At 43.7% G+C, this 22,769-nt stretch overlaps 1 protein-coding gene across 2 annotated transcripts in view; it reads right to left on the bottom strand.

The window, feature by feature from the left end:
- ELP1 (elongator acetyltransferase complex subunit 1) overlaps positions 1-22,769 on the bottom strand; it is a 133,067-nt gene that overhangs the window by 83,416 nt on the left and 26,882 nt on the right. For both annotated transcript variants that reach the window (XM_040325453.1, XM_040325461.1), the window contains exons 8-11: positions 12,277-12,367; positions 7,996-8,119; positions 3,535-3,625; positions 392-622 (exon numbers count right to left, since the gene is read on the bottom strand). In XM_040325453.1, the coding sequence (XP_040181387.1) occupies positions 392-622; positions 3,535-3,625; positions 7,996-8,119; positions 12,277-12,367 (537 nt within the window). The remainder of the gene's footprint in view (positions 1-391; positions 623-3,534; positions 3,626-7,995; positions 8,120-12,276; positions 12,368-22,769) is intronic.

Below are 22,769 nucleotides of genomic sequence, written 5' to 3'. Positions count from 1 at the left end.
TTAAAAAATGGGTGGAAAACCCCTTTAAATTTCTTACATAAAGCCAAAAAAGGATTGCTGCTTTCTTTGCATTTTACACTTGCATTAGAGTGGGATAACAATGTTACAGGGGAAATGCCTATCCGCACTGCCACTAGTGCACCACAAGCCTGTAGTTTATCAATCGGAATTTGGCTACACCCAGCCCTGTCCACTGTTTTCTGGATTGACAGCACTGCCTCTACTGCTGAAACCTTCCAACTGTGAACTGCAGTATGTGAGAGGGGGAGAACACGAGATACAAATAAATTTGGCTCAACATTTTTTTCACATCCAGAACGTACATATTTTTTGATTAAAAAGCCTAGGACTGCATTTAACAAAGTAGTAATAAAAATGGCAACAATCTTACCGCCATCAATAACAGTAACATCAGCCTGACTTCCTGGGCTCTGCCCACTGCTGCGGTCTGTGCTCCAACACCAGTCATACTGGAAGTACTGCCATCCAACGCACACCACGTGTAGCCTGTATGAGATCTCAGGATCCCAAGCCACAGATACAACTTTATTGTCATCATTATTCCCAAAATTTAAATTTTGTTTGAGATACCAATGATAATTTCCAACAACCCACAGCTGAACTGAAAAAAAAACAGAAGGAAAAACATTCAAAGTCATTACCATGTGCTGCCTTTAAATAAAAAAATTAGATATTAAATGAGAAAAATGTACTGCTGTGCTTACTCTTGTAGTGACTGGGGAATCGTGTTTATTTGTAAAAGAAATTTCACATATATACAGTTACGTGTGTACACACTGAGCAATTAAAAAAGTTTGAATGCTTATGTAAAATAAAATGAACCCAAAACTAGTGGAACTACAATGCCTTAAAAAAGTATTCATACCCCTTGACATTTTCCACATTTTGTCATGTTACAACCAAAAACGTAAATGTATTTTATGTGACAGACCAACACAAAGTGGCACATAATTGTGACGAGGAAGGAAAATGATAAACTGATTTCCACATTTTTTACAAATAAATATGTGTCCCATGGAGATTTACCTTGACTTCCTGTCCCATAGCCAAAAAGGAAATCCCTGCAAATTAAGGGAATTCCTTAACTCCAGGTCACCAGAACTAGTGTACCCCCATAGGAAGATTTCCCTATTATTTCTTTTCTAGGGACAACCCACAATTTGGGATTTTCTTCTATTTTCACTTTCAATGATAATGGTAAACAGGACAGACAGAGTGAGTGAATCTTCCTTTCCACACAGACAGGAATAAAAACTGACAAGTATTCCAATCCCTCTCCACTCTATCCAAAACAAAAAGTTTTGCATTTAGTTATATTTTAAATCACAAAAGTTGCAAGCAAATCACAAGGAAGTTGCAAGGAAATTACAAGCAAGTCTCACAACTTTGGGACTGCAGCAGTGTGAACCGAGCCTTATGGTCCCATGGCCATCTTGAGGATCCCGCATGGTGGCGGAATGCCAAGGCCCAGTTGCATGTGCAACCTTTGCAAACCTGGTAGTTCTGCATTGCCGGACGTTTTTCCCACTGACCACCAACGCAGGGTAATTTTCTTTTCAATGACGAGCATTGCAAGGGGTGCTGTGTTATATAATTCTGTTACCTTTTCAATGCAGGTGAAATTGTCACAATTATTGCAAAGGGGCCCTCCCAACCCTCACTTGATTCACCTTGTCAACTCTGGGGGAACAGAGGTCTACTGAAAGCAGAAGAATCTGGACATCCATCTGATGCTTGCATGCATTTTGAGATGCCATATAATATACAGTACCTTTTGGACAAAGTCAGAAGATACCTCTACCTTCTCACTTCAGCATTCCCCTTGATGATACAAGGGGGCAGATCCTCAAAGAAATTACGCTGGCGTATCTGTTGATACGCCGCGTAATTTCAAATTTTGCGCGTCGTATCTTCGTTTTGGTATCCACCAAACAAGATACGATGGCATCTGTGTTAGATCCGACAGGCGTACGCCGTCGGATCTAAGGCCCCGTACAGACGACCGAACATGTTTGCTGAAACTGGTCCGCGGACCAGTTTCAGCAGACATGTTCGGTCGTCTGTACAGCCGAGCGGACAGGATTCCAGCGTACATTTGCCGCCAGACCGTTTGAGCGGGCAAATGTTTCTAAACTTGCTTAGAAACATGCCCTCTGGAATCCTGTCCGTCGGACATGTTCGGTCGTCTGTACAGACTTACCGTACATGTCCGAGCGGCCGCCATCCCTCGCATGCGTCGAATGACTTTGACGCATGCGTGGAAGCATTGAACTGCCAGGGCCGCGCACGTCGCCGCGTATCGTGTACGCGCGGATTTCTGTATGATGGTGTGTACAGCCATCATACAGAAATCTCCGGGCGGGCATGTACGCTGGAAACGGTCCGGCGGACCGTTTTCATCGTACATGTTTGCCCGTCTGTACGAGGCCTAAGATGCAATTTTCCAGCGGCCGCTGGGTGGCGTTCACGTCGTAATCCGCGGCGAGTATGCTAATTAGCTACTTCCGACGATCCACGAACGTACGAGCGGCCGTCACATTCTTTTACGTTGTTTCCGTTCTGCTTTTTCCGGCGTATAGTTAATTTTTCTTCGTTTGCGTAAGTCGTCCGTGCATGGGGCTGGACGCCATTTACGTTCACGCCGAAAACAATGACGTCCTTGCGACGTCATTTGGAGCAATGCACCCTGGGAGTTTTGACGGACGGGGCATGCGCAGTTAGTTCGGCGCGGGGACGCGCTTCATTTAAATGAAACACGCCCCCTACTCGCCGCATTTGAATTCCGCGCCCTTATGCCGCGAGAGATACACTACGCCCCCGTAACTTACGGCGCAAATTCTTTCTGGATTCAAACCAAAGCCAGGTAAGTTACGACGGTGTAGCGTATCTCAGATACGCTGCGCCGTGCAGATCTTTGAGGATCTGCCCCAAGATCTCTCTCTCTCTCAACCTTTTTTCAGTCAAGGCACCCTTTAAAGTTATGGACAGTCTCGAGGCACCTATTCTAATAGTTTTACATAATACATCAATGCCCACACATGTAGTACACCCAATGTTAGAGGCGATTTATTCTTCCAAATTCAATACACTTTTGTACACTGGTACTGACTAGTATTCCAATGTTTCTCTTCTCCCTCAGTTTTTCTCCATCACTCAGCTAAAGTGACCCCAGCGCTGAGAGAAAGGGGAAGGTCATTGGTTGTTAGAATGCCGGCAGCTAGAAGGTCATAATTGTGTTCAATGAAATCCTGTGGCTTTGTGTAACTAAAAGGCAGGCTTCATCCATCTGCTGGCTTGTATAGAATTTTGGGGCAATTTTTAGGCATTTTGCCAAGGCGCCCCAGAAGAAAAAACGCAGGTAACCATGGTTGAAAAAGGCTAAGAAAAAATTGTTTTATTTACATTGGCTGATTTATACAGGTAGGCCCGTTTACCACCTGCCAGTCCACTATTTCTATATTAGCCTCCTCCCATCTTAGAACAAGGAGTTATCATCACTGCATAGAAAGTTACCATAAGTATGAGGTTTTGTGCCATCCTTTTCAATGTCTTGAAGCCAGACTGCTAAAACTGTTGAGTCTGAATTCCACAGAAGTTCTTTCACCTGTTAAAGACAAATCTAGTGTAAGGGCACGGTTTTTGAGTGCATAACATAATCGAGAAAATGGCATTTTCAAAAATCCAGTTCATTCTAAATAAGCAATCAGATTACTTCAAATAAACCAGTAGTTCATAGATGCTTTAATACAACATTTAAACAACAGAAGAAAGTGATTTAAAACACTTAGTGAGGGACATTTTTGGATAACCATTTATATTGGAATTTAAGCCCAGCTCTCTTATAACCGTCTTGTTCTCAACATTAATACCTGTGCCCATCCCTCAAAATTTCCACTCGCCTACTAGCATTTGGCGAGTGGATTTAAGCTGGGGGCGAGTGATGACAGGGCTGCATGACCAATCTCCCTCCAATCTGTGCCTACACTTAGAGTCCTGATGAGATTGGCGGCCGAAGAGGAGAGGTGCATGCTCGGGGAAAAGTAGTCTGTTGAGCCGCACACAGGCAAAGCAGTACACAGGTGCTCTCCTTACAATTCCCATTAAGCCATGGGACCTAGCAGTATGACCTCTCTGAGCCTGCCCCCCTCCCCCCCGACCAATGTAGCTGGAGAGCAGAAAGTAATGAGTGAGGTGGAGGATTGCAAAAATTACCACTCCGGTGCAGCGCTCACTGAAAGTTGCCCTGACATGAGAGCGACAGCCTTCCAGTTTGTGCAGTTTTCTTCTCCTTGTGCTCTATGGATGTATGTGTCCAACAGTTTAGCCTGAGCACTGTGAACAGACTGGTCTCAATGTGTGCTGTGCGCTGTCAGTGTGCGCTGTGCTATGGTGTCAATGGATGTGCAGTTCTGTGGATCTCGGCGCTGGATTGTACTCCCTCCCGCTGTGCTGCAGCTCCTCTCCTCTCTGCCAGCCTGAATAAAAGGGGGAAGTGGGGACATCCAAGCATGGAGCCGCACACACAGGCTCCTGATGATGAGATGAATAGGATAGAGAGAGAGAGGATGGATGGGAGTTGCAGAGGAGACAGCAAGAGAATGGGGAAGAGATCCAGTTCTAGTGCCATGTCCCTCTGGTCTGCCCCCAGTGCCCTGTCCCTCTGGTCTGCCCCCAGTGCCCTGTCCCTCTGGTCTGCCCCCAGTGCCCTGTCCCTCTGGTCTGCCCCCAGTGCCCTGTCCCTCTGGTCTGCCCCCAGTGCCCTGTCCCTCTGGTCTGCCCCCAGTGCCCTGTCCCATTTTGTTAAAGTTGCTGTTGGTAATATTTAATTTTGTAACTTGATTCTGCATAAAACATTGTCATTCCACGAGATAATCTACGAGGGCGTGTTTACGGGTGCAATTAGGCGCAGGGCAGTGTATGAATTAGGTGGGGCAACTGGTGGCGAGTAACTCTTGAGGCCTGGCTAGTAGCTCAGGACTTGAAATTTTGAGCCCTGCCTGTGCCTATACGCAAATCTCACAATAACTACTTAAGGTGATATTAAAGCTTTAGAATTTGTTTACACTAAAATAATAAACATGTCATTAAGTAAAAAGAAATGTAACAGCAACAACTCTACTACCCGACTGATTGAGGGGGAAGATCAGGTTGAGGACGTTTAATCCTTGTGACAGGTAGGAGCGCCCGGAGTATCTTCCGGTATCCACGCTACCAGCGAGATTGCCATTGTTGTCCCATTATATCCACAAAGGCCCATATTGACCACCTTAATCGGGGTCATAACCATCTGGTAAGCCCTCCCTCTTCATTGCATGTGATGGAGTGATCTTTTGGGTGTTTACTCACTTTATCTCTCTAGTGAGATTTCAATATACCCGTGGACTGTGGCTTTTTTTTACGTATAAGCTCTTTGGAAGTTGTGTACACATTTGATGGATTTTTATTGCATAGAATAAAAAATGTTATCAGCAACTTTGCATTTACTCATTCGGACCATGCAATTTATTAATTTGGAGCGCTATTCAGAGCTGCCAGGTCAGTGCAGCAGCACAACATCTGTTCATGGAATGTTTCTGGTACTATATGTTCCACGATATCTTTCAATCATATTTTGAAATTGTGCGACTAATTTACACACTTGCCGACCGCAATATGTATATAAACGTTGCGGTCTACAAGTAGTTTACTGGGATGAAGATATCAGCCATAACCCCAATACTGTTTTTTTTTCTGCAAGCGGCCGGCTTTCTCATAAAACTGATCAGAGTGACTGGGACGGTTTCCGAAGCGGCGGGAGGGGATGTCCCCCCTCCCGCCAGGTGTTTCTCTGGCTTATCGTTTCCGCCAAGAAACTATTCGATAGGTGCGGACGGTTGCTCCCATAGGCAAAGAGTTAAAACTCTTTCGTCGACACTATATGGCCTTGGAGGACCAGAGCGACCTCATGATGTCACTTCCGGTCCCGGGCTGAAAAAAATAATAATAATTAAAAAAATATTTAACACCATATCTCTCCATAAAGAAGACCTGTCATTCTTATTTCTATTACAGGGGATGTTTACATTTCTAGTAACAGGAATACAAGTGATAAAAAAAAAGAAAAAAGGAGAGTATATAAATATATACACAGACAGTACAGACCAAAAGTTTGGACACACCTTCTCATTCAAAGAGTTTTCTTTATTTTCATGACTATGAAAATTGTAGATTCACACTGAATGCATCAAAACTATGAATTAACACATGTGGAATTATACATAACAAAAAAGTGTGAAACAACTGAAAATATATTTCATATTCTAGGTACTTCAAAGTAGCCACCTTTTGCAGCAGACACATCTCTAGAACTGTTAAGAGGAGACTGTGTGAATCAGGCCTTCATGGTAGAATATCTGCTAGGAAACCACTGATAAAGAAAGGCAACAAGCAGAAGAGACTTGTTTGGGCTAAAGAACACAAGGAATGGACATTAGACCAGTGGAAATCTGTGCTTTGGTCTGACGAGTCCAAACTTGAGATCTTTGGTTCCAACCCCCGTGTCTTTGTGCGACGCAGAAAAGGTGAACGGATGGACTCTACATGCCTGGTTCCCACCGTGAAGCATGGAGGAGGAGGTGTGATGGTGTGGGGGTGCTTTGCTGGTGACACTGTTAGGGATTTATTCAAAATTGAAGGCATACTGAACCAGCATGGCTACCACAGCATCTTGCAGCGGCATGCTATTCCATCCGGTTTGTGTTTAGTTGGACCATCATTTATTATTCAACAGGACAATGACCCCAAACACACCTCCAGGCTGTGTAAGGGCTATTTGACCAAGAAGGAGCGTGATGGTGTGCTGCGCCAGGTGACTACCTCTTGAAGCTCATCAAGAGAATGCCAAGAGTGTGCCAAGCAGTAATCAAAGCAAAAGGTGGCTACTTTGAAGAACCTAGAATATGAAATATATTTATAGTCATGAAAATAAAGAAAACTCTTTGAATGAGAAGGTGTGTCCAAACTTTTGGTCTGTACTATATATATATATATATATATATATATATATATATATATATATATATATATATATATATATATATATATATATATATATATATATATATATATATATATATATTAGTGCTGTCAAGCGATTAAAATTTCTAATCGCGATTAATCGCATTAATGTCATAGTTAACTCACGATTAATCGCGCTATTAAGGAGGTTCACCCTTTAAAACTTTTTTTTTGTTTTCTTATTTTTTTTTTTTTTAAATATTAAATTGTGTTTTTTAATTTTTTTACATTTTAATCACTTTTATTGCCGTCACAAGGAATGTAAACATCCCTTGTGACAGCAATAGGTGGTGACAGGTACTCTTTATGGAGGGACCCGGGGGTCTAAAAGACCTCCGAGCCCTCCTTTGCACTTCAAAGTATTCAGATCGCCGAAAACGGCGATTCTGAATACTGTGTACTTTTTTAAATCCGGCGCCATTGGCAGCCGAGAAACCCGGAAGTGACGTCATGACGCCGCTTCCGTGGTTTCAATGCGGAGACTGAATCAAAGCTGTTTACGGCTTAGTGTCAGTCTCCGCCTGAACACAGAATGCGGCGGATGGAGGATCGGGTCTCCCGGTGGGACGGGAGGCCCGGTCAGAGCGGCGAAAGGCGGCGGGAGGGGGGGGGGGGGGGGGATGTCCCCTCCCGCTCCTCCGGCATAACAACCGAGCGGCTTTTAGCCGCATCGGTTGTTATGTTTGGATAGCCGATCGCCCGCTCTAAACAACGGTACCGGGATGATGCCTGCGGCTGCATCCTAAAAGTTTTGGCATTAAATATATGAACTCTGTAATATATTCAACAGCGCCTGTTCACATGTTTAGCTTTTAAAAAAATTCTGAATTGAAAAAAAGTGCCTTTCTTTGTCATTATTCCTGTATATTATTGTGTTACTTCATAGCTAGCTCAACTCATTGCTAGTTCGCAACATACCTGAACTTCACCTTTTGCAAAAGGCAAGGTAAACTCTCCATGCACAAGCCCATTTTTCTCAAAGAAAATCACATCATGTTTGTTGGGTTTGCTCTGTGTAGAAGCAATCAGACTTCCAGAAGGTCTGTAATTAAATACAATATAAAAGACAGGCAACTGATTACAGTAACTTCAAATGACTTCCATAAACAAGCCCCTCTCCAAGACACACCCTCAGTACTGTTTAATCTACCCGCTGTCCAAAGAAAGTAAAGTAGCAGTGGAGGGGGGGGGGGCACTCGTGCAGTCTCTTCTCTCTAGGCCTTGCTGTCTGTCTGGCTTTGATTGACAGCAATAGGAGCCAATGGCTCCTGCCGCCTCAGCAAAGCCTGTTGCCACGTACACACGACCGTTTTTCATGATGTGAAAAATTACATTTTTTTTTATGTCATTAAAAACGATTGTGTGTAGGCTCCAGAGCATTTTTCATGACGTGAAAAATGGGCATTAAAAATTTAGAACTTGATCCAATTTTTTGGCGTCGTTTCTCACGTCGTACAAAATGGTCGTGTGTGGGCTTTAACGACGTGAAAAAAATGCGCATGCTCAGAAGCAAGTTTGGAGATGGGAGCACTCGTTCTGGTAAAACTAGCGTTCGTAATGGAGATAGCACATTCATCATGCTGTAACAGACTGAAAAGCGCGAATCGTCTCTCACCAAACTTTTACTAACACGAAATCAGCAAAAGCAGCCCCAAGAGTGGCGCCATTCGAATGGAATTTCCCCTTTATAGTGCCGTTGTACGTCACCACGCTTTGCTCAAACATTTTTTCTCCATGATCGTGTGTAGGCAAGGCAGGCTTTACAAGTATCGGGTTGAAAAATACCTAGTTTTTTCTAGATCTTTAACCACTTGCTGACGGCCGTACGACTTTGTACGGCCTCAGCGCGGCTCCCAATCTCTAACAGGCCGTCTTTTTACGGCCGCCCCTTTGCACGTTCCCCACGCGCGCTCCCGAGCGTGCAACTGCTGTGCTGGCCGTGTCCCTTGGACACAGCCAGTCACAGATCGCCGTGAACGGCCAATCGGAGCGGCCGTTTCCTAGGCGATCTGTGCGGCCAATGAGAGATGATCTCATATGTTTACATATGAGATCATCTCTCATTCCCGGCTCTCGCAGACAGCGGTGCCGTCAGGGGAGAGAGGAGACGGACCTGTGTCTCTTGTACATAGAGACACAGATCGGTCACCCCCCCCAGTCACCCCCCTTCCCCCACAGTTAGAACACTAATTAGGGTACACATTTAACCCCTTCCTCACCCCCTAGTGTTAACCCCTTCCCTGCCAGTCACATTTATACAGTAATTAGTGCAGTATAAATGTGAATGGCGCCAAAAATGTGTCAAAAGTGTCCGATGTGTCCGCCATAACGTCGCAGTCCCAATAAAAATCGCAGATCGCCGCCATTACTAGCAAAAAAAAAATATAATAATAATAATTCTGTCCCTTATTTTGTAGGCGCTATAACTTTTGCGCAAACCAGTCGCTTATTGCGATTTTTTTTTTTACTAAAAATATGTAAAATACGTATCGGCCTAGACTGAGGATAAGAAAAAAACGTAAAAAAAAAAATTGAGCTATTTATTATAGCAACAAGTAAAAAAAAATTTTTTTTTTCAAAATTGTCGCTCTATTTTTGTTTATAGCGCAAAAATTAAAAACCGCAGAGGTGATCAAATACCACCAAAAGAAAGCTCTATTTGTGGGGAAAAAAGGACGTTAATTTTGTTTGGGAGCCACGTCGCACGACCGCGCAATTGTCAGTTAAAGCGACGCAGTGCCGAATCGCAAAAAGTCCTCTGGTCAGGAAGGGGTTTAAGTGCCCAGTAAGGAAGTGGTTAAAAATGTGTACGTGGCATGTGAGTAAGTAAGTGAGGTGAGAGAAGAGCTGCAGACAGTCACAGCACTGGATCCAATGAATGCTCAGGTAAGTAAAAAGGGAGAGAGGGGGAGGGAGGACACTGATGCCTAAACATTTTTTACCTTAATGCAAGGAATGTATTAACATAAAAAGTGTTTAGGCTAAAGCCTAACCACTTTAATTCTGCAGCTTCCAAATTGCCCAAAAGAGGCAATAATTAACGCAAACAAAGCATTATTAAATTACACTAAAAAGTATACCATTAGTCTCTGTTCACAATCTGTGCAGCTACATGCAAGGCAGCCCATTCATTTAAATGAATTGCCCTACTCGTGAAAAATGCCAGGAAAGAAGAAGTCCCTGACCATTTTTTTGATCTTATTTACGCCACAGCAAACAACATTTTGCTGTGGAACCATGCAGTTTGCCCCATATTTTCAGTAAAGGGAACCCCCCTTTTAGACTGTTGTGACCAACAGTCTAAAAGGGAAGTTCCCTTTACTGAAAACATGGGGCAAACTGCATGTCCCCTTACCTCTTACTTTGGGGACGACCCTAAAAATGTTATACTTTCCATCACTTTATGTCTCAATGACAATGGTCAACAGGAAAACTACCCCCCAGAGAGGTAAACATAAAAAGTGGTTTGAATCTTCCCCTTTTTATAAAGCAAGCCTAATATGTGCAAACAACCATTAGTTACCGTATTTATCGGCATATAACACGCACCCTAACTTTAAGCGGGAAGTTTCAGGAAAAAAAAACCTTTCCACATCCCCTGCGTATTAACACGCAGACACAGTTTACCCTCTATTTTCAGGGTAAAAAAGTGAGTGTTATACGCCAATAAATACAGTATATAGTATAGTTTAATTGGCTCTATATCCCCCGCCCCCCCAAAAAAAACTCCATAAAAAAAAAATTACCTGGCATATAAAGTTTAGTGGCTTGAGCTTATTTCACATAGTTGATGTTTAAAAAGGACAAGGTCGCCTTTACAGAAAAACAAATACATGTAGATATTTTTTCAGAAAATAACATGTTAATTTATTTATATTTTTCCTGCAGGAGCCTGGAAAGCACTGCACCTGCGGTTTCGGTTTGAAAGTAAGAGCATGTCAGTGGACTAGGAGAGCACACATCAGCACATCCAGAACCCATTAAAACTACAAGTCTGTCTGCTGTGATGGCAGACGGTACTTGTAGTTTATGCATGCATTGTGGGCGGAGCCCCACTGTCTTTAAAACGTGACAGTGGAAGGGGGAGGACGGGGGATCAGGGGCAGGAGCTGGAACATGTTACATGTACCAAAGTGAACTTAGGCCCGGATTCTCGTAGCACTTACGCTGGCGTATCTAGAGATACGCCGCGTAAGTGTCAATGTGCGCCGTCGTATCTATGCGCCTGACTTTGAAAGCAAGATACGCCTGTAAATAGGCTTAATCCGACCGACGTAAGTTTCCTTACGCCGTCGTATCGTGGGTGCATATTTACACTGGCCGCAAGGGGCGCTTCCATTGATTTACGATTCGAATATGCAAATGAGTGAGATACGGCGATTCACGAACTTACTTGCGCCCGGCACATGAATATACGCGGTTTACGCAAGTCGTACGTCCGGCGTAAAGTTAAGCCTCATAAAGCAGGGGTAAGTCATGTTAAGGTATGGACCAGGGAACAGCCGTCGTATTTTATGTCGTTTACGTAGTAGTACGTGAATAGGGCTGGGCATAGGTTACGTCACGTCGTAGGCAGTGATTCGACGTATCTTATGGAGTATTTACGACGTGATTCTGACGCATGCGTACTGGGAATGCGTCCACGGGACGGCGTATGCGCCGTTCGTTCGGCCCATCATTTGCATGGGGTCACGCTTCATTTAAATGGATCACGCCCACCTTCCACCTACTTTGAATTAGGCGGGCTTACGCCGAGGAATTTACGTTACACCGGCGCCACGTTGGGAGCGAGTGCTTTATGAATACTGTGCTCGCCGCTCTGCTATACGTCAGTGTATCGTTTATTTTCGATACGCTACGCCGGCATAACTATGCGCCGCTCTACGAGAATCCGGGCCTTAGTCTTTAAAGCCCGGTCTTCTATCCAATGTCAAAATCTTATGTTTCTCCCTTGCCAGCGAATTAGGGCTTAAATACTGCTTAAAGTGGAACTTTACCAATAAGCTTAAAATTTGCACAATATTGCAGTACCGGCTACAGAAGCCCGGTGGGAGCAGGGATTGGGGACTAATAAGCAAGCCATAAATAGAATGAGTGGATTGTTTCCAGCTTATTGATAAAGACGTGATTATTTTGGCATAAATTTACAATACAGGATCATACTGAGGATAAAGTATAGTGAAGAAGAAATAAACGTACTTCCAGCACAGCGACTGTTCCAAGCCTTCCACTGCTTCACTGGTAGACTGCAGGGAGAGTTCTCTGTTCCACACCCTGATCTTGCGGGAGCCTGGGAGTGAAACCATGCAAAGACATGTAACAATGCAGTAATACTTTTTGACACTTCTTTTTTTTATTTTTATTTAATTTCATGCAGGGGACTTTTAAGTTTTTTTAACGTTTTAAAATGTTATTGTATTATTTAAACTTTTTAGCTTTTCTAACTGTATTGGTGTTACAAGGGGGCCAATAAGCCCCCCTATGTGATAACATAGTGCAGGTGACAGGTTCTCTTTAGCGAGATATCATTATTAGCCCCCTAAAATGCCACCCCCAGACTCAATCAACGCACAAACTGTGTGCTCACACTGCCGTGTTCCCCACAAGAGTCGCCAAGGTTTAACAGTTCTGAACCCAGGTCCATTCATTGCAGTGAAGGTCAGCGAACAGACATTCGCTAATCTCTCGCCACTCACTTATCCTAAAAGGTTTTTTTTTTTATAGGTCCAGGCAAAAAAAAAAATTATACTGCAAACTAAAGCTGCAACTGCAGCCTTAGTTTGCTTACAACATGCTGTTGATGTCTGATAATAGTTATAGTGGCAGAAGTAAAAGGGTTAAATATATTCCAGGGAATGTTATAAGTCTGGATTTTTTTAGAAAAAAAAGAAAGCAGGCTGAATGGAAAACCGAAAGGGTAAGTGATGGATTTATTAAACAATTAAGAAAATACAGGAAACCTTATTTTTTACAAAAAATATTTTAAAAACCTCCACCAATACCAACTGTTAAAATGACAACATTGTCAAAAAAAAGCCAAAACTAGCAGCTGTTCACACCGCATACACCAACAAGCATGGTCACAGTGAAAATATGCCTCCTTTTAAAAGAAGACAGGGATGAATTGGGATATACCCCTTATAGACTATGCAGCTAAGGGTAATGCGAAGGCCACCCAAGCCCATACACAGATGCTGCAGGCGATCCCAGCTTTACATATTATTGACTGTCTTTAAGCTCTATCGTATATACCAGGGGTGCCCAACCAGTGGCCCGGGGGACACATGTGGCCTGCGGAGCCCTCTGATGTGGCCCGCGACCTCCTGCTCTGGTATGGAATAGAATAGAATACTGTTATTAAAGGTACGTTTATTGATAAAATCACAGTGTATATGGGCATATCTGTTCTGCAGGGGTTACTGGGCTGCTTTCAAACTGATCCGCAGGTGCAGAGCGGTGCACCAGCGGGTTACCTGCACTGAGCCATAGACTTCTGTTACCTGCGAGTTTGGTGAGCTTTCTGAAAGTGCACCACACCTACAGGATATAATAGAAGTCTATTGCAAAGGGCAGCTAACCTGAAGAAAAGCCACAGGTGAACTGAGCTGCACAACAGCGCATCAGTGTGAAAGTAGCCTTAGGCCCCTTTCACACGTTCAGTCTGACCCCTCCATTCACCTCTAAGGAGTGGCAGATGTAAATGGACTTGTGTCCGTTTACAAATGCCTACTTCCAATCTGATCCGCGAAAAAAATAGAGAATAGAGTGGGCTCTATAGAGTAGAGTGGGTCGCCATCTACTCCCTACGCTCATTGTGGCCCGCTACCAGTTACCAAGTTGCTTAAGTGGCCCTTTCTCTTCAAAAGGTTGGGAACCCCTGGTATATACCATCCTCTGCAAGCCGAGCCACATCCCATGGTATAGCCTTCGGCTAAACAGTGAGACTGAGACTCATCTGGATTTAATCATCTTGAGTGCACTAGTGCTATTAATGACCATGAGCTTTATCCAATTCTCCTAATGTGTTGTTTTAGAGAAAGGTCCCCATTAGCCCCAGTATATCACTGAGGTTTTGAGCTAAACTCTGAGATCACCTGCAGCATCTGTGTATGAGTTTGGGTGGCTTTCACATGACCCTTAGTGCCGGTTCACACAGGGGCCAACCCGACTTACAGCGCGACTTGAAGCAACTTACAACGCGACTTAACCACTTAAGACGCGGACCAAAATGCAGCTAAAGGACCTTGCCCCTTTTTGCGATTTGGCACTGCGTCGCTTTAACTGACAATTGCGCGGTTGCGCGACGTGGCTCCCAAACAAAATTGGCGCTCTTTTTTTCCCCACAAATATAGCTTTCTTTTGGTGGTATTTGATCACCTCTGCCGTTTTTATTGTTTGCGCTATAAACAAAAATAGAGCGACAATTTTGAAAAAAAATGCAATATTTTTTTACTTTTTGCTATAATAAATATCCCCCAAAAATATATAAAAAATGTTTTCCTCAGTTTAGGCCGATACGTATTCTTCTACATATTTTTGGTAAAAAAAAAACAAAAAAAAAAAACGCAATAATCGTTTAATCGGTTGGTTTGCGCAAAATTCATGGCGTTTACAAAATAGGGGATAGTTTTATTGCATTTTTTTTTTTTTTTTTTTAACTACTAATGGCGGTGATCAGCGATTTTTCTCGTGACTGCGACATTATGGCGGACACTCCGGACAATTTTGACATATTTTTGGGACCATTGTCATTTTCACAGCAAAAAATGCATTTAAAATGCATTGTTTACTGTGGAAATGACAGTTGCAGTTTGGGAGTTAACCACAGGGGGCGCTGAAGGAGTTATGTTCCACCTAATGTGTGTTTACAACTGTAGGGGGGTGTGGCTGTAGGAGTGATGTCATCGATTGTGTCCCCCTATAAAAGGGATGACACGATCGATGACGCCGCCACAGTGAAGCACTAGGAAGCCATGTTTACACGCGGCTCTCCCCGTTCTTCAGCTCCGGGGGACCGATCGCGGGACCCCAGCGGCGATCGGGTCCGCAGGTCCCAGGCCACGGAGCTTCGGACCGGGCTGCGGGAGCGTGCCCACGACCGGGTACATGTACAGGACGTACCTGTACGTACATGTGCCTAGCGGTGCCATTCTGCTGACGTATATGTGCAGGAGGCGGTCCTTAAGTGGTTAAAGTTGCCTCCAAGACATGCGACTTTGGCTGTGGCCAATCACAGAATAATCAGCTCTGTGGGAGGGAGGGGTTTGCCTGAGTAAACCATTTTCTTTTCCTGTAAAGTTGCTTCAGTTAAGATGGAGATCCGACTTTGGAGGCAACGTCTATTGAAATCAATGGGTACAAGTTGTCTAGGAGACGCCTTAAAGTAGTACAGGAACCTTTTCTGAAGTCGGAGCGACTTCAGTAATGTGCATTAAGACGACTCTCATTGACTAACATGGGATTTCTGATGTCAGGTGACTTGAGGTCTGACAAGTCGGATCCCAAGTCGCTGTAGTGTGAACCGACACTTAGCTGCATAATCTATAAGGGGTATTCCCTGTGATCCCATTGATCCATCCTTGTCCCCTTTTGAAAGGAGGCCTACTTTCACTGTGAGCACGCTTGTTGGTGTGTGCGGTGTGAGCAGCTGTTAGTTTTGCTCTTGACAACGTTGTCATTTTAAACAGTGGTATTGCTGGTGTTTTTTTATTTATTTTTTATTATTATACAGGATTTATATAGCACAGTTTGCACAGCGATAAATGTAAAGTTATGCACGCATCATACCAGTGCCTTGAAAAAGTATTCATACCACCTTGAAATTTTCCACATTTTGTCATGTTACAACCAAAAACGAAAATGATTTTTTTTGGGGGATTTTATGTGATAGACCAACACAAAAGTGACACAGAATTGTGAAGTGGAAGGAAAATGATAAATGGTTTTCAAAATGTGTTATGCCGCGTACACACGATCATTTTTCGGCATGAAAAAAATGTCGTTTTTAAAAAATGTAATTTAAAATGATCGTGTGTGGGCTTCACATAATTTTTCGGGTTCTGAAAAACAAAATTTTTTTTTCGAACATGCTGCATGTTTTAAAGACGTTTTAAACAATGTAGTTTTTCGGGTTGTAAAAAATGGTCGTGTGGGCTAAAACTACATTAAAAACTCGCGCATGCTCAGAAACAAGTTATGAGACGGGAGCGCTCGCTCTGGTAAAACTAGCGTTTGTAATGGAGTAAGCACATTCATCACGCTGTAACAGACAGAAAAGCGCAAATCGTCTTTTACTAACACGGAATCAGCTAAAGCAGCCCCAAGGGTGGTGTCATCTGCATGGAACTTCCCCTTTATAGTGCCGTCGTACGTGTTGTACGTCACCGCGCTTTGCTAGAGCATTTTTTTTTAAACGATGGTGTGTCGGCAATGTCGTTTTAATGATGAAGTTGGAAAAACTTTGTTTTTTCTACATGATCGTGTGTAAGCGGCATTACAAATAAATATCTGAAGTGTGGTGTGCATTTGTTTTCATCCCCCTTTATTCTCATACCCCTAACTTAAATCTAGTGGAATCAATTGCCTTCAGAAGTCACCATACTAGTAAATAGAGTTCACCTGTGTGTAACTTATTCTCAGTATAACTACAGCTGTTCTGTGAAGCCCTCAGAGGTTTGTTAGAGAACCATAGTAAACAAACAGCATCACAAAGGCCTATGAACACGCCAGATAGGTCAGGGATAAAGGTTGTGGAGAAGTTTAAAGCAGAGTTAGGTTATAAAAAAATATCCCAAGCTTTGAACATCTCACGGAACACTGTTCACTCCATCATCCACAAATGGAAAGAGTATGGCACAACTGCAAACCTACCAAGACATGGCCGTCCACCTAAACTGACAGGCCGGATAAGGAGAGCATTAATCAGAGAAGCAGCCAAGAGGCCCATGGTAACTCTGGAGGAGCTGCAACTACTACCAGGACAACTATTAGTCGTGCACTCCACGAAAGCTATTGTTGAAAGAAATTCCATAAGAAGTCCTGTTTGCAGTTTGAGAGAAGCCATGTGGGGGACACAGCAAACATACGGAAGAAGATGCTCTGGTCAGATAAGACCAAAATTGAACTTTTTGGCCTAAAAGCAAAAATCTCTGTGTAGCGGAAAACTAACACTGCACATCACTCTGAACACATCATCCCCACCGTGAAACATGGTGGTGGCAACATCATGTTGTGGGGATGCTTTTCTTCAGCAGGGACATGGAAGCTGGTCAGAGTTGACGGGAAGATGGATGGAGACAAATACAGGGCAATCTTAGAAGAAAACCTGTTAGAGTCTGCAAAAGACTTGAGACAGGGGCGGAGGTTCACCTTACAGCAGGACAACGACCACAAACATACAGCCAGAGCTACGATGAAATGGTTTAAATCAAAGTGTATTCAAGCGTTACAATGGCCCAGTCAAAGTCAAGACCTAAATCCAATTGAGAATCTGTGGCAAGACTTGAAAATTGCTGTTCACAGATGCTCTCCATTCAATCTGACAGAGCTTGAGCTATTTTGCAAAGAATGGGCACAAATGTAACTTTCTAGATGTGCAAAGCTGGTAGAGACATCCCCAAAAAGACTTGCAGCTGTAAATGCAGCGAAAGAAGGTTTTACAAAGTATTGACTCTAAATACAGATTTTTTTTTTTTTTTGCAAAATTGCGGTGGACAGATCGAACACCTGACACTTTTGACACCATTTTGGGTAGCAGTGAGATTACTACATTAATCAGTGCTAAAAATATGTAGATACTGTACTGACACTGGCAGGGAAGGGGTTAACACCAGGGGAAATCAAAGGGTTAAGTGTGTCCCTAGGGGGGTGCTTACTAACTGTGTGGGGGATGGACTCACTGGATGAACACAGAGATCTGTGTTCCTGATTAGCAGGAACACAAGATCACAGTGTTCATTCCTGTCAAAAAGGCGGTCTGCCTTGTTTAAATCAGCAGATGGCCGTTCTATTTCTCGGGGAAACGATCGCTGGTGGCCGGCAAACATCGCGCCTGCCAGACCCGCTGATTGGCTCTCCCTCTTGCCAATCAGCGCGTGCCCCCGCTGGCTGTTGCACAAAATGATGTATAGGTACATCAGCCGACCTGCCACAGTAAATATACTGTGGTTGGTTGGCAAGTGGTTAACCACTTAAGGACCGGACCAATATGCTGCTAAAAGACCCAAGGTGTTTTACAATTTGGCACTGCGCTGCTTTAACTGGTAATTGCGCGGTCATGCAATGTTGTACCGAAACTAAACTTGTGTCCTTTTCTTCCCACAAATAGAGCTTTCTTTTAATGGTATTTGATTGCCTCTGCGATTTTTATTTTTTGCGATATAAACGAAAAAAGACCGTAAGTTAAAAAAAAAAAAAAATGATTTTCTTATAACAAAAAGTAAAAAATATCGAATAAACTAAATTTTAGTCAAACATTTAGACCAAAATGTATTCAGCCACATGTCTTTAGTAAAAAAAAAAAAAAAAGAAAATCGCAATAAGCGTATATTTATTGGTTTTCACAAAAATTATAGCGTCTACAAACTAGGGTACATTTTCTGGAATTTACACAGCTTTTATTTTATGACTGCCTATCTCATTTCTTGAGGTGCTAAAATGGCAGGGCAGTACAACCCCCCCCCCCCCCCAAATGACCCCATTTTGAAAAGTAGACACCCCAAGGAAACTGCTGAGAGGCATGTTGAGTCCATTGAATATTTTTTTTTTTGTCCCAAGTGATTGAATAATGACAAAAAAATATATATATATGGTTATATGTGGAATTGCACCCCAAAATACATTCTGCTGCTTCTTCCGAGTACGGGGATACCACATGTTTGGGACTTTTTGGGAGCCTAGCCACGTACGGGACCCTGAAAACCAAGCACCGTCTTCAGCATTTCAAAGGGCGCAAATTTTTGATTTCACTCCTCACTACCTATCACAGTTTCAAAGGCCATAAAATGCCAAAATAGCACAAAACCCCCCCAAATGACCCCATTTTGGAAAGTAGACACCCCAAGCTATTTGCTGAGAGGGATGTCGAGTCCATGGAATATTTTATATTTTGACACAAGTTGCGGGAATATGACAAACTGATTTTTTTTTTTGCACAAAGTTGTCACTAAATGATATATTTCTCACACATGCCATGGTTATATGTGGAATTGCACCCCAAAATACATTCTGCTGCTTCTCCTGAGTACGGGGATACCACATGTGTGGGACTTTTTGGGAGCTTACGGGACCCCGAAAACCAATCACTACTTTCAAGATTTCTAAGGACATACATTTTTGATTTCACTCACACAAATCTTGAAGGCGGTGCTTGTTTTTTGGGGTCCCGTATGCGGCTAGGCTCCCAAAAAGTCCCACACATGTGGTATCTCCGTACTCAGGAGAAGCAGCAGAATGTATTTTGGGGTGCAATTCCACATATAACCATGGCATGTGTGAGAAATATATCATTTAGTGACAACGTTTTGTAATTTTTTTTTTATTTTTTTTTTTGGTCATTATTCAATCACTTGGGGCAAAAAAATTAAATATTCCATGGACTCAAAATGCCTCTCAGCAAATAGCTTGGGGTGTCTTCTTTCCAAAATGGGGTCATTTGGGGGGGTTGTGTGCCATATTGGCATTTAATGGCCTTCAAAACTATGATAGGTAGTGAGGAGTGAAATCAAAAATTTATGCCCTTAGAAATCTTGAAGGCGGTGCTTGGTTTTCGGGGCCCCGTACACGGCTAGGCTCCCAAAAAGTCCCACACATGTGGTATACCTGTACTCAGGAGAAGCAGCAGAATGTATTTTGGGGTGCAATTCTACATATAACCATGGCATGTGTGAGCAATATATCATTTAGTGACAACTTTGTGCAAAAAAAAAATCAGTTTGTCATATTCCCGCAACTTGTGTCAAAATATAAAATATTTCATGAACTCGACATCCCTCTCAGCAAATAGCTTGGGGTGTCTACTTTCCAAAATGGGGTCATTTGGGGGGGTTTTGTGCTATTTTGGCATTTTATGGCCTTCGAAACTGTGATAGGTAGTGAGGAGTGAAATCAAAAATTTACACCCTTAGAAAGCCTGAAGGCGGTGATCGGTTTTGGGGTCCCGTACGCGGCTAGGCTCCCAAAAAGTCTCACACGTGTGGTATCCCCGTACTCAGGAGAAGCAGAATGTATTTTGGGGTGTAATTCCACATATGGGGGGGGGTTTCGTATGCTTTGCGCGTGGGTGTAAGCCAGGGGTGGGGAACCTTTTTTCTGCCAAGGGCCATTTGGATTTTTGTAACATCATTCGGGGGCCGTACAAAATGATCAACTTAAAAATTAGCCTGTTATAGCGGGGATTAAACGTGTCCCCCCCCCCCCTGCATCACTGGACCCCTTTACATTACACAGCACACTGCATCACTGGACCCCTTTACATTACACAGCACCTTGCACCTCTGGACCCCTTTACATTACACAGCACCCTGCATCACTGGACCCCTTTATATTGCACAGCACCCTGCATCACTGGACCCCTTTACATTACAAAGCACCCTGCATCACTGGACCCCTTTACATTACACAGCACCTTGCACCTCTGGACCCCTTTACATTACACAGCACCCTGCATCATTGGACCCCTTTACATTACACAGCACCCTGCATCACTGGACCCCTTTACAGTACACAGCACCTTGCACCGCTGGACCCCTTTACATTACACAGCACCCTGCATCACTGGTCCCTTTACATTACACAACACCCTGCATCACTGGACCCCTTTACATTACACAGCACCTTGCACCTCTGGACCCCTTTACATTACACAGCACCCTGCATCACTGGACCCTTTACATTACACAACACCCTGCATCACTGGACCCCTTTACATTACACAGCACCCTGCATCACTGGACCCCTTTATATTACACAGCACCCTGCATCACTGGACCCCTTTACATTACACAGCACCCTGTACCTCTGGACCATTTACATTACACAGCACCCTGCATCACTGGACCCCTTTACATTACACAGCACCCTGCATCACTGGCCCCCTTTACATTACACAGCACCCTGCACTGTGCAGGACATTAATACATGAGTTACCATGACCATTGACCAGTGCAGGACATTTACCTAGGGTTGCCACCTGTACGGGATTGACCCAGACAGTACAGGGTTTGAATCATGTGTCCGGGTCTCCTTCCGCCTTCTACCCGGACACATGATTCAAACTGTACTGTGGCTTAGCTGGTGGAAGAACACTAGTAGTTAAAGTTGGTAGGGACTGTTCTTATCCTTATACAGCAGTTCGGACAATTTAATCTGAGCCCCAATGTCCTCTTCTATAAAGATACACTGAGTAATGTAATTGCCGGGATCAGCAGCACAAGGATTACTCTGCAGGGACTATTTGATGGTTTTCGGGCTCAGGCGGAGTAATCCTTGTGCAGAGGTTCTCGGCAATTACATTACTCAGCCAGGGTATCTGTATAGAAGAGGACGTGGTCGGGACTCAGAACTGCTGAATAAAGATAAGAACTTTCCCCTAATGACATTGGGCCAAATTCTTAAAAACGCCGCCTAACTTAACTTTCAGCAGTTAAGTTACACAGGCGTTAAATTTCTACCTACGTGCCCGATCCACAAAGCACTTACCTAGAAATTTCAGGCCGTGTAACTTAAGTGCCTCCGTCGCAAGGCGGTCCTCCTCTCCGGGGGGCGATTACAATTTAAATGAGGCGCGCTCCCGCGCCGGCCGTACTGCGCATGCGTGTGACATAATTTTCCCGACGTGCAGCGCGCGAACGTAATTTACGCCGGGCTTTGTGGATTGCGACGGGACAATAAAGTTGCGACGGGTGAAAAAAAAATACGCGCCGGGAAAAAAAATTAAAATTTAAAAAAAAATTGCGGCGATCGGAAAAAAGGTCTGGTTTTACATGGTGTACTAACTTTACACATTGTAAAACCTGCCCTAATTTAACGCGTGCAAATCGTAACTTATGCAGAAAACACAAAGCTTAAATGCTTTGTGGATCTGCTTAAGTACTCATTTGCATACGCTAGCCGGCATTTCGAATCGAAATGCCCCCAGCGGCGGATGCGGTACTGCATCCTAAGATCTGACAGTGTAAGTGTCTTACACATGTCAGATTTTCTGCCTAACTTTGGAAAAATCCTTTTGAGGATCGTTTCCAAAGTTAGGCACAGGGATACGCAGGCTGAACAGCAGTTCCGCCTGCGTATCTCTTTTGAGAATTTGGCCCATTGTGATTTTTTTTTTTAATATGCAGCATGGGGGGAGGGGGTAAATGTCCTGCACTGGTCATGGTAACTCACAGTGCAGGACATTAATACATGAGTTACTATGACCAGTGCAACTGTGTAGGTAGGACATTTACCCCCTCCCCCCGCCGCCATGCTGAATATTAAAAAAATCACAGACCTTCATCACAGTTAATAATCTTCAGACTGCATACAGAATGATGCAGTCTGAAGATTATTAACTTTGATGACTGTCTGTGATTTTTTTAATATGCAGCATAGCGGCGGGGGGAGGGGGGTAAATGTCCTGCACAGTGCACAGGACATTAATACATAAGTTACCATGACCAGTGCAGGACATTTACCCCCCCCCCCCCCCGACATGC

The sequence above is a fragment of the Rana temporaria genome, chromosome 1 (genome assembly GCF_905171775.1).
Source record: "Rana temporaria chromosome 1, aRanTem1.1, whole genome shotgun sequence".
NCBI classification, from domain to species: domain Eukaryota; kingdom Metazoa; phylum Chordata; class Amphibia; order Anura; family Ranidae; genus Rana; species Rana temporaria.
The sequence above is the reverse complement of the archived record's forward strand: the minus strand, read 5'-3'. Positions and strand labels throughout refer to the sequence as shown.